The sequence below is a fragment of the Silurus meridionalis genome, chromosome 24, assembly GCF_014805685.1.
Source record: "Silurus meridionalis isolate SWU-2019-XX chromosome 24, ASM1480568v1, whole genome shotgun sequence".
Lineage (NCBI taxonomy): Eukaryota > Metazoa > Chordata > Actinopteri > Siluriformes > Siluridae > Silurus > Silurus meridionalis.
The window spans coordinates 2557220-2570196 of NC_060907.1; the positions used below are offsets into that span (position 1 = coordinate 2557220).

General features: G+C 41.0%; 1 protein-coding gene across 2 annotated transcripts in view; it reads right to left on the bottom strand.

The window, feature by feature from the left end:
* Positions 1–52: 52 nt before the first annotated feature.
* LOC124378349 (mycbp associated protein) overlaps positions 53–12977 on the bottom strand; it is a 23481-nt gene continuing 10556 nt past the window's right edge. For both annotated transcript variants that reach the window (XM_046837966.1, XM_046837965.1), the window contains exons 9-19: positions 12905–12977; positions 12618–12726; positions 12354–12546; positions 9618–9805; positions 9328–9474; positions 6268–6411; positions 5935–6086; positions 4114–4226; positions 2106–2218; positions 1838–1981; positions 53–371 (exon numbers count right to left, since the gene is read on the bottom strand). The exon at positions 12905–12977 is cut by the window's right edge and continues 43 nt beyond it. In XM_046837966.1, coding sequence (XP_046693922.1) covers positions 279–371; positions 1838–1981; positions 2106–2218; positions 4114–4226; positions 5935–6086; positions 6268–6411; positions 9328–9474; positions 9618–9805; positions 12354–12546; positions 12618–12726; positions 12905–12977 — 1469 coding nt within the window. In that variant the 3' untranslated portion in view covers positions 53–278. The remainder of the gene's footprint in view (positions 372–1837; positions 1982–2105; positions 2219–4113; positions 4227–5934; positions 6087–6267; positions 6412–9327; positions 9475–9617; positions 9806–12353; positions 12547–12617; positions 12727–12904) is intronic.

Here is a 12977-nt window from a genome sequence, read left to right on the forward strand (position 1 = left end):
TGAAGAAAGGGTTTGTGAACTTGAAAATATAAGTGCAGACTCAGGTCAGGTATTCAGCGTCCTTCAACAGTTTATTTAGAAACAAACTGGTCTTTAAGAACCGAATCGAGAAACAGTTTCTCAAGTGTGATGTGAAAATAAGATGAACTAGGGAGGAAACAGAGCTAATGGAGATGTTCAGAGATGTTTGAAGATGTATGTCATGGAGATGTTGTACATCAGCGTAACACGGTGATGATGCAGGTGCAGGTGTGTATTGTGTTGTTCTGAGAGAAGTGTCAGTCACGGTTGTGTTGGTTTTCTTGGATATTGTGAGCTTCCGTGAGCAGATCTTCAAGAGAGTCGATCATTTTCTCCATTAGGATGTATACCTAAAACACACACACACACACACACACACACACACAACAAATCCAAGCTCACCGTTATTATCCCATTCACATTGCTATGGCATTACTTGGTTATTAGGATAGCGTTAGTCCTGGTTAAGGAGGCGTGGCCTAAATGCCTGTCAGTCCCAGTGAATGATTGCTGACATGTTTAAACTCTATAAACGAGTATTTTTTCCAGAAATGATCTCCACAAGCACCAGAGACCTGGAGATCATCCCTCTAATAAACATCAACCATGAACCACGCATTAGGATTCTACTTCTGTTATAAAATAAAGAGAGGGAAGAAAATAGAGAGGAAGAGTGAGAGAGAGAGAGGAGAGAGAGAGAGAGAGAGAGAGAGAGAGAGAGAGAGAGAGAGAGAGAGGAACAGAGAGAGGAGAGAGAAATGGAGAGAGAGATGAAGAGAAATAAAGAGAGAGAGTGAGAGAGAGGAACAGAGAGGAGGAGAGAGAAATGGAGAGAGATGAAGAGAAATAAAGAGAGAGAGTGAGAGAGGAACAGAGAGGGAGGAGAGAGAAATGGAGAGAGAGATAGAGAGCAATAGAAAGAGAGATAGTGTGATAGGAACAGAGAGGGAGGAGATGGAGAGAAATAGAAAGAGAGATGGAGAAAGAAAAGAGAAAGAGATTGGGAGAAAAATAGAGAGTGTGAGAGAGAGAAACAGAGATGGAGAAAAGAGAGATGGAGAGAGAGAATGTCAGAGGGAGATAGACAATGAGAAAGAGAGAGAGTAGGGAAAGGAGGAAATAGATGGAGAGAGAGAACTGAGAACCTCTGAAGTGAGAGTAGGAGAGGTGTAGGACAGAGCGAGGGAAAGACGGACAGAAAAAGAGAATGGAGGTAAAGAATGCTGACTCTCTGTGTTTTAATGAAAGCGTGTGGTTCTGAATGCAGTGATGGAATCTGGAGCTCGTTACGGTTCCTCACATCACACCCAGGAGACTGAAATCCATCCTGAAAGCAGCGTGAGGACGAGTACATGACCTTAGCTGAGAGTGGAGATGTTCCTGATGCTACCAGGAGAAAGGCAGAGCTTCACCAGGATTTTTTTATGAGAAGGAACCAACGTTCCTGAGATACGGCCTCCTGGGGATGAGTTATTTTTGGAGGCACCCTCAGGAACAGGGGTTTGAAAAAAAAACCTTGTGGTTCATTTAATCATACAGGAAAAGTAATACATTTTAATTAAAACATTAATTAATCATTGATTGATAATAAATAATTACAATTAAAATTATTTTTTCATTTTAAAAAACCGAATAATTTACTAAATAAAATAATTAAATAAATTTTACAAAACATATCACAAGTATTGGCGCCCCCATGCGTGTAGTACTTTATGGAATTAGTATTAATTAGCATTGGTGAGGAGGATGGCCATGTCAGTCCAATCAATTTATAGTGTGTGTGTGTGTGTGTGTGTGTGTGTGTGTGTGTCCATGCCTGTTGGTGTAAAGTGTATCGGTATCGTTGCAGAAGTTCAGGCTTGATGCTCTCTTCATGCTGAGTGCTCTCTTTGTTCATCTCGTTCATCGAGCCCAACACCTTCTCATCCTGTTTGGCTTTGTTCTTACCCCGGCCGCGCTCCTAAACGCACACACACACACACACACACACACACACACACACACACACACACACACACACACGCGTAACTCTGCTGCAACATGCTGCCCTCTGCTGTTCCATTACTCTCATTACAGCTCATTACCTCAGCAGGTTTGTCCTTGGCAGCAGGTTTCACTGCACCGCTCTTCTCCTCCTTCTCTTTAATCACTGGAGCGCTGTCTTGTTCCATCATCTCCGTCTTCTCAGGCTGCTCCTCTGTACAAACATTCAGTAAGTAACCTTTAACATTGTGGTAATTAATTGTACAGTGATGTGCATGTTTAAGTGTGTGTGTGTGTGTGTGCACTACAGGGAGTGCAGAATTATTAGGCAAATGAGTATTTTGACCACATCATCCTCGTTATGCATGTTGTCTTACTCCAAGCTGTATAGGCTGGAAAGCCTACTACCAATTAAGCATATTAGGTGATGTGCATCTCTGTAATGAGAAGGGGTGTGGTCTAATGACATCAACACCCTATATCAGGTGTGCATAATTATTAGGCAACTTCCTTTCCTTTGGCAAAATGGGTCAAAAGAAGGACTTGACAGGCTCAGAAAAGTCAAAAATAGTGAGATATATTGCAGAGGGATGCAGCAGTCTTAAAATAGCCAAGCTTCTGAAGCGTGATCATCGAACAATCAAGCGTTTCATTCAAAATAGTCGACAGGGTCGCAAGAAGCGTGTGGAAAACCAAGGCGCAAAATAACTGCCCGTGAACTGAGAAAAGTCAAGCGTGCAGCTGCCAAGATGCCACTTGCCACCAGTTTGGCCATATTTCAGAGCTGCAACATCACTGAGTGCCCAAAAGCACAAGGTGTGCAATACTCAGAGACATGGCCAAGGTAAGAAAGGCAGAAAGTCGACCACCACTGAACAAGACACACAAGCTGAAACGTCAAGACTGGGCCAAGAAATATCTCAAGACTGATTTTTCTAAGGTTTTATGGACTGATGAAATGAGAGTGAGTCTTGATGGGCCAGATGGATGGGCCCGTGGCTGGATTGGTAAAGGGCAGAGAGCTCCAGTCCGACTCAGACGCCAGCAAGGTGGAGGTGGAGTACTGGTTTGGGCTGGTATCATCAAAGATGAGCTTGTGGGGCCTTTTCGGGTTGAGGATGGAGTCAAGCTGAACTCCCAGTCCTACTGCCAGTTTCTGGAAGACACCTTCTTCAAGCAGTGGTACAGGAAGAAGTCTGCATCCTTCAAGAAAAACATGATTTTCATGCAGGACAATGCTCCATCACACACGCCCAAGTACTCCACAGCGTGGCTGGCAAGAAAGGGTATAAAAGAAGAAAATCTAATGATATGGCCTCCTTGTTCACCTGATCTGAACCCCATTGAGAACCTGTGGTCCATCATCAAATGTGCGATTTACAAGGAGGGAAAACAGTACACCTCTCTGAACAGTGTCTGGGAGGTTGTGGTTGCTGCTGCACGCAATGTTGATGGTGAACAGATCAAAACACTGACAGAATCCATGGATGGCAGGCTTTTGAGTGTCCTTGCAAAGAAAGGTGGCTATATTGGTAACTGATTTGTTTTTGTTTGGTTTTTGAATGTCAGACATGTATATTTGTGAATGTTGAGATGTTATATTGGTTTCACTGGTAAAAATAAATAATTGAAATGGGTATGAATTTGTTTTTGTTGTTGCCTAATAATTATGCACAGTAATAGTCACCTGCACACACAGATATCCCCCTAAAATAGCTAAAACTAAAAACTACTTCCAAAAATATTCAGCTTTGATATTAATGAGTTTTTTGTGTTCATTGAGAACATGGTTGTTGTTCAAATTAAATCCTCAAATAAAATTAATCCTCAAAAATACAACTTGCCTAATAATTCTGCACTCCCTGTATATAGCTTTCAGGTCCTCATAAAATAAGAAATACAAGCTCAGTTTGAGAAAATGAAATATATGTTTCGGTTCAGCTTAGAGCCTTTGGACACCGAAACTGAAGTGGGTTTGGAATAGGATTTACATCGGCGTTTACATTTACGGTTTGGCAGACGCCGTTGAGATTTGAACTTTCCGATCTGAAGTCCAATGGCGTAACCACTTCAGTTACAAAATAACTCAACGAAGGTCCAGGTACTCACCGCTCTCTGTTTCAGTGTCTTCCCAGACGTCGTTCTCAGGAAGTCCCAGCAAATGCCTGAGCCTCAGAGCCTCACTGACCAACCCGTCCAGCACCTCCCTCCATAACTGCAGCCTGGGCACCAGAAATGAAGTCAACACCAGGATTCCTCATAACATTAAAACCAAAAACGGGCATATTTTCTGAATTCGCAAACTGGATGACTTTTAAAACGACGCACAATACGAAACAAAATACAAAAACACGACAAATGTGAAAACACCAAAGAAAAACCATGACAATAAGATGTTATATGTTACAAAGGAATGAAGCAAAAGCTTTTATTTTTCTTTTATTAGACCCAATAATCACTAATCACAATGCAATCAACATTATAACCCCCAGTCACAATCCCCTCTATACATCCACATATCCTTTTATACAACATTGCTTCAACACCTGCTCCAAACTGTTCCACATCTGCACCCCCAGACCTTTCTTACCTTTAAAGAGGTATAGCTTTTCAGGTGGATTGGTTTGTGCCCATTTCTTTATACATTCGTGAGACTTTATTTTAGTGACAGGAAAACCAAGGCATAAAGCTGAACCATAGCTTTAGGTCAAATTAAGTACTTTAAAAGACCTTTTACGACCATTAAGAACGGAAATTGCGATATACCACAACATCGAAAACACACACTAATACGTTGTTAGCGACCGGCCCTAACAGAGCCCTAATTTCATATTTTTCAAGCCGAGTATCTCTAAATTCATTTCCCCTTCGCTGTGGTACAATCCGAGAGAGATTCGCTCCGCTAACAGAAAGATGATCGGCCGTTGCTTGTTGGTCGCAATTGTAGTCCTGATAAACGGAATTATATTTGGAGCAGCGGAAGAAAGAACTACAACAACGAGCACAAACATTATAAAGTGCTGCAGGAGCATTTCAATGAGCGTCAGAGGTAACGTTCAAGTTTTGTTTGTTATATGTACAGATGTCGGTTTGTACAATGAAATGCTTAAGTGAGGCTACAGACAAACTACAGAAAATATTTACCAATAAACAATATTAAACAGTAAAGAGAAGATTCAAGAATTACATGGATATCGGTAAATTAAGACCTGTTTAAAAAAAAACCTTGAACAGCAAATTTAAGACCTTTTAAGGCCTAAAATTTAGGTTTTATTTATAATTGTAGTCTTTTTAAGACCCTGAGGAAACCCTGTTTAAATTCTTCAAAAACATATTTATATGTACCATAGTACTGATATTCACAAACAAGTACAAATTACTGGTGCTCTGAGCTTTACAGGGTGAAACAAACAGTGATCCCTTTTGCATGGAAAAGCAGATCAGACATTAAGGCTGATCTTTACCTACAATAGACCTGCCCTAGACCTGCCCTCGACCTTCCCTAGACCTACCCTCTATCTGCCCTAGACCTACTGTCTATCTGCCCTAGACCTACTGTCTACCTGCCGTAGACCTGCCCTAGACCTACTCTCTATCTGCCCTAGACCTACTGTCTACCTGCTGTAGATCTGCCCTAGACCTACTGTCTATCTGCCCTAGATCTACTTTCTATCTGCCCTAGACCTACTGTCTACCTGCCCTAGACCTACCCTAGACCTACTATCTACCTGCCCTAGACCTACCCTAGACCTACTCTCTATCTTCCCTAGACCTACTGTCTACCTGTCCTAGACCTACCCAAAACCTGCAATAGACCTACTCTCTATCTGCCATAGACCTACCCTAGTCCTACCCTAAAGCTGCCCCAGACCTACCCTCTATCTGCCCTAGACCTACTGTCTACCTGCCCTAGACCTGCCCTAGACCTACCCTATACGGTGCACTGTGAGTGGGATGGAGGCGGGCTGTGATTGGTGGAGTTGCATCAGTAGCGTGTTGTATTGGCTAAGAGCTTTCTCCTTGTTCAGTCCTGCTTTTTGCTCGGGGATGTCATCGTCTCCAGCAGGCAACGACATCACCACCTTGTGGAGAGAAAAAGCAATACAAACGCGCACACACACTATTTACTATTGTGCGTCACCATTTAGCATGGTATATAAAATACCATTGTTGCCAATTTCTTCTCGGCATAGACTTACTAGATAAGTGTGTGTGTGTGTGTGTGTGTGTGTGTGTGTGTGTGTGTGTGTGTGTGTGTCCCACCTGATAGAGATTGCTCATGGACAGATCCCAGACAGGCCCCTGTGTAGGTGCCTCCTCTGCATCCCCAAATTCGGTGACCTTTTGCCCCTTTGCCTGCTGCCACAGACCCTTCAGTGCCTCCACCAGCTCCTGATGAAAATGTAACTAAAACATCCACACACACACACACACACACACACACACACACACACACACACACTCAGCTCAGTAACAAGATATGAAACGAACATTTATAGTTATAAGATTAGGCTAATTTCTTTGCAATAATTTGTGTGAGTATGTGTGTGTGTGTGTGTGTGTGTGTGTGTGTGTGTGGAACTCATAATAAAGGAGAGAAAAAATGTGCTCTTATATCAGTGCAGCACCGAGGGGTCTCCCGAGAGAGATCTGAAATGTTCTGTCCTAGATCTAATTAGTCTTGTAATGGAACTTGCACGATGCGCCCGTGTGTGTGTGTGTGTGTGTGTGTGTGTGTGTGTGTGTATGTTCTTTTGTAAATGATGAACAATTTCAGAATACAATGCACATTTGAACCATCTCAGTCATTCATGGAGAGTGCTGTGAAATTATTGCTCACTACATGTCTGTTGGTGCTAAAAGGTTGGAGTGGAAGAACTCTAGTGTCCCTCACAGACCTCCTCAAACCAAATGAACAACTTTAAGATGAACTGGATCTGGAGCCTCCTCAACATCCCACCATAAGTGTCTGATCTCACTACTGCTCTTGTAGATAAATAAACATTAATTCCTACAGCCACACCTCCAAACTAAAGTGGAAAGCCAGAAGAGTGAGATATGAATATGTACGCACAGACGTTTGCTAATATAATCTGACCATCTGATCAGCAGCTTAAACCTATCTTGCCTTGATACATTTATCCTCATGGTTCATGACGGATCTGGAGCCTATCCCAGGAAGACTGGGAGAGAACATGCAAAATTCTACCTAGACATTGACCTGGGAATGCTGGAACCATGAAGGGCAGCACCACCCACTTGAAAAGATAAATAATTAAACCATCTGAAGCTTTAATCTTTTTGAGAACGTACACCTCGACAATCTGTACTGGTGGTCCCAGAGTTACTATTACTCAACTTCTGTTTTTCGATTTTACGATTGCGTTACGAAAATGTTATTTTGTACAATATGTTGTGATGCTGGTGTTTCAAAGCCTATTTTTAGCTCTTGTTTCATTTTTATTGTGAACCATTGCTAGTTCACCCGTCTATTGCCACAAACATATATTCGATAAAGTTTATACAGTACGCTACTGTAATTTGCTCTGTTTTGCTAAATTATATTCCGTAATTTGTTCAATTATTAACAAATTACAGTATACTACCTCATACTTATCACCGTTCTTTAAGACTCCTGGGAAGGCTAGGCCATGTCTCAACCTACTGTATTTCCAAGTTACAATGGGGTCATCAGAACCCATCTCCATTGTAAGTTGGGAACTACCGCACTAAGAAGTGTGTCTTTCTACATTGCTTAATGTTGCTGAGACCTAGGCAATATATTGCTCCCATATTAGGATTATGGTAGCATCTCACATTCTCTGTATTCTGAAAAAACCTCCCCAGCTTCCATCAAATATCGTGAAATCCATGCGGTATCCATTGGATACCAAAGTATGTCTGTGAGGACACATCCTGTATAGTGAACTGCTAGCTTTCAAATACACAAGACAAAGGCTGTCCTTCAGACTAAACCAAACCATGAGGAAGTTCAAGCCAGTGACCATAAAGAGTCAGGTAGGCAAGAAGGACTATCACTTCTTCTAGAATTATCACCCTGAAGGCCTAACAAATGAACTAAAGGAAAGCTCTGAAACAGCACAAAAGTCCAAGGTCTGTAAAAACAACAACAAAACGTATGTACCAGTCAGAGCGACCACGTGCAGTTGTGATTGCGTGTCGGTTTATAATTATGTTTCTTATTTTTCAATCCCAGAGAAATGACATTCGCACATGACGTGTTGTTGAGAGGACCATCGATTTAATAAAACCCCATCAAAATAATAATTTGAGCCGTACTCATAATGCCGCTCAAATGATAATGATGGATCGTACTTCCTCTAGGCATAAAGGGCAGGCGGCGGGGGGGCTAATAACTCTTTGATAAATAAGGCAAAAATGCTTTCCTGTTTATTACGGTTCGATTATAGTGTGTATAACGGAAAGTGTGCTGAGGATCCAGAGAAGCAGCAATACAGCTTTTCTGAAAATGTGTTTATTTTTACATTCTCATTTCTTTGACATCACTTATTGACTGATATTGACTTGGATTAATGCTCCTTTCAGTGTTGTGTGTTATAATCCTAGTTTTCTATTAATACTAGAACACATAATGGACTGGTAAGAAGGGTCCCAATTGATCTGAATGAAAAAGAAAAGCTTGTTATGAGACTTTAGAAGTCTTAAGACTTAAAGGTACTGTGACTTTTCTTTTTTGAGAACCTACAATTGGATTGTAGATGTTTTGTGGGGACCCATATTTGATTGTAGGGTTTTGTGAAGACCTCTATTTGCAATTTAGATGTTTTGTGTGGACCCACATTTGGATTTTAACGTGTTTTGTGAAGACCTCTCTTTGGATTATAGAATGTTTTGTGTGGATCCACTTCTGGATTGTGGTGTGTTTTATGAAGACCTCTAGTTGGATTGTAGAATTTTTTTGTGAGGACCTGCTTTTGGATTGCATTTACAATTTATTTTGGATTGCATTTACATTTGTGCCACTTGCAAGCACCCTTATCCAGAGTTTCTTACAACTGAGACTTAAGCATTTAAGGGTTAAGGGCCTTGCTCAAGGGCCCAGCAGTGGCTATTTGGTGGTGCTGGGATTTGAACTCGTGACCTTCCGATTGAAAAGCCCAAAGCCTTAAGCACTGAGCTACCACATCCCATGTATTTTGTGACAACCTACATTTGGGTGAAGTGTATTTTCTAACAACCTGCATTTAGATTGTAGAATGTTTTGTGAGGACCTACATTTGAATTGTGTTGTGTTTTGTAAGGACCTTGTTTAGAAATGTATTGTGATTTGTGAGAACCTACATTGGGATTCTGGGCATGAAACTGCTCCTCCTCTGTCGTAAAATGTTGATCTGGTGATCTTGGCCTCTCTGGAGTGCGAACACCATGCAGCAAATCAAACAACACCGACCTGCACACTGACCTGGCCACTCGCTGCTCTAACTCCAGCTACGTCACACACACACACACACACACACACACACACACACACACACACACACACACACACACACACACATTTATATTACCTCACACACATACTCATGAAAACATAAATTCACAGACATATTGTAACAGCAAAACACACACACCTCCAGAGCCACTCTCTGTTCAGAAGTTTGGTCCTGGTATACAGCCATGCCTTTGAGTGTGACCTGCAGCATGGCTCCATCCATAAGCACAGGGTGAGTGTGGAGCTTCCACACCTCCGTCATGATCCCAGGAAACCCAGACTTAAAGATGAACAGAATTTTCTCAGTGTCGCCCGGCAGGATCACAGCTGTGTCAAAGACAGAGAGAGACCAGTTGTTATAGTAACCAGATTAATGGTTATAACATAAAACAATTGATGCTCATTATATAAATTTCATTAGAATAACATGGAAGAATTAGCTTTCTCCTGCTGTAATGTGTATACGCATAACAAATGTTGCACTTGCACTCTGCATTGCCATTATTTTATATATATGACATTTGTTACTGGTTGATAAAATTTTACAAAAACATACTTCAATGCACATCCAGGGTTTCAAGAACAAATCTTTTGATCATGTAGCCATGGAAACAAGCCTTTTCTAGGATGATAGACCTGCAAAATGCTCAAATGTTCAAGTTTCTTATTCACCGAATTCAATGCCTTTAAAGTGTTTTCAACCCCTGGTAAATGTGGGTGCTGCCATTTCAAAACAAGTCGTCTTCCTAAGTCGTTCAAATCATTGTCTTTTTGGAACATAGATTTTCAGCTTGAATGCAGATGTCTGGCTGAGTGGAAGAGGTACTTCTTAAAAACTTTCTTTTCTCTTTTCTCCCATTAGAGGTCGCCACAGTGGATCATCTGGATCATCTGCATGTTCGATTTGGCACGTTATACGCTGGATGCCCTTCCTAACGCAACCCTCCCCATTTATCCGGGCTTGGGACCTGCACTAAGAGTGCACTGGCTTGTGCAATCCTAATGGCTGGGGTTGGCTCCCTGACAGGGAATCGAACCCAGGCCGCAGCGGTGAGAGCGGTACTTCTTAACAATATGCTAATATTTAGCTCCATCTATGTCGTCTGTGATGGGAACAAGCTTTCCAGAAACGAACCCTTGTGCACGATGCTACCACCATGCTAGTCACAGGAATGATATAACGTGGCTGTATTTGGTTTGCGCATGGCTTTAGCACATTCAGACCACAATTCCAGAAACTCTCTGATTTTCTAACATGGCTTTTCTCAGAACTTGCTGCCACTTTTGTTAAACTCTGGACACACAAATCCATCCCCTGCTCAAGTCCTCACATTAGCCTGATTTTAGTAGTTTCTGTATTGTCCCATATATTCCCTGCCTTGTTATATTCAAATTATTTTTATTTGGATAGCGCTTTTAACAACGAATATTGTCTCAAAGCAGTCAATATTTTTATATATATTTTTTCTGTTAACAGCTACTTGGTGTTCATAACTACAGGAATGATCAGATCTTCTGGTTCTGCTTTGAGATATCCATTTAGGCAGTGATATTTATTGTGCTAGCATACATCTTGACACTGGATATATAAGTAAACACAGGTGGATTGTGAGAAAATGAAATACTAGTCCTAACTCAGAAGAGACGGGGTGAATACTTATCAGTATATACTTAAAAAAAAAAAAAAAAAAAAAAATTCAGGTACTGGCTAAATAAATATAATCTGAATGTTGGATCACAAATTGTTTCTTGTAGAAGGCACCTGCCATGTTGCAACCACAGCTGAATATACACACTATACATCATTTTCTCAGGAAAGGCATAACCATTTCCAAATTTATAAAATGAATGAATTATTGTTTAACAACAACAAAACTGTAATGTATTCGGATTTAATCGTTTCTTATAACTCTAAAAATACAGTATATTGTTGAATACCTTTAATCCTTTTCTTGCACCTTATTAAACAACATAAATGAATGTAATGGAAGAAATTACAGCTGAAATTCTCCATTCTGAGGGTTTATGTATCAGTATTTATGACAGGGGTTCATGTTTTTCATGTAATATATGAGGCAGGTGTATACATGGAAAACATGGTTTTGAATTGTGCATAGGTGTGTGATTTAAAGACACTTTAGACGATGTCCTTATGCCACTCATCTTCAGCATACTCAGCATAACACCACCACCTTAACCACCGTCAGGCATTCGAAAGCAAGCTTGTTTAAAAACACAGAAATCTAAATCCAGTCTAACAGGCCAAACACTGCCCACTGTTGCACCATTCTGTCTTGTAGTGTAGTTTTGTGGGGGACGTACATTATGGTTGAGGTGTTTAGTATTGAAGTGTGTTTTGTGAGGACCTATATTATGATTGCAATGTGGCTAGGACAATAGTGTCTTTTGTGAGGACCATTAGGAAAAAAATTTTATCAACTACATTTAGACTGTGGTGTGTATTTAGGGGATATAACTTAGAAATGTATTAGAAATTAGTTTTCTGGAGACCTACATTAGAATTTTAGTGTTGTCAGAAGACCTAGAATAGAATTATAGTGTGTTTTCTGTGGACCTACATTACAATTGTAGTGGGTTTTCTGTGGACCTACATTACAATTGTAGTGTGTTTTCTGTGGACCTACAGTCGAATTATAGTGTGTTTTCTGTGGACCTACATTAGAATTATAGTGTGTTTTCTGTGGACCTACATTAGAATTATAGTGTGTTTTCTGTGGACCTACATTAGAATTTCAGTGTGTCGTCAGAAGACCTAGAATAGAATTATAGTGTGTTTTTTTGGGACCTACATTACAACTGTAGTGTGTTTTCTGGGGACCTACATTAGATTCGCAGTGTGTTTTCTAGTGTGTACCTGACGAGGTGTCGAAATAGAATTGTTGAGAATATGCGTGCGTTCTGGCCTCGGGAAAGCTGTGCGGCAGCTCCAGTTTTTGCCAGCTGTAGTAGATGGCCGTGCTTCCCTCATTCTTCAGTTCCAGGTGAGAACACGTGCTCTCACCCACCGCAGCCTCAAACATCATGCAGACGGAGACACCAATCTCTCCCTGTACACACAAACGCACATTACAATAAATTGTGACCTTCATTTACAAACTTTTACTGTATGAAAACACACCTGATGAGAATTGCTGCTTTCATTCCAACGTGCCAGTTCTCCATTGATCCTTAGAGCAGGAAGCAGCTCCACTTCAAGCATGACATCATCAAAAAGCGCCAATGGATCCCTTTAAAAATGCATAAATATCCAGCGTGTGTCACTGAAGTTTCTATAGAGTTTACTTTCAATGTCATATTTGATTGTTTTCATGTTTATTTGTTTTGACTAGTGGTTGATCCCTCATGAAGGTACCCTCTAACCTGCAAAGATTATAAATGTATCTACAAATGGAGAGAGGAACCTACTCGTTCTCTTTGTGATCGCCCTCGCTCCTGTCCTCCTGCTCCTGCTTCCTACAGAAATTCACTGACTCAGATG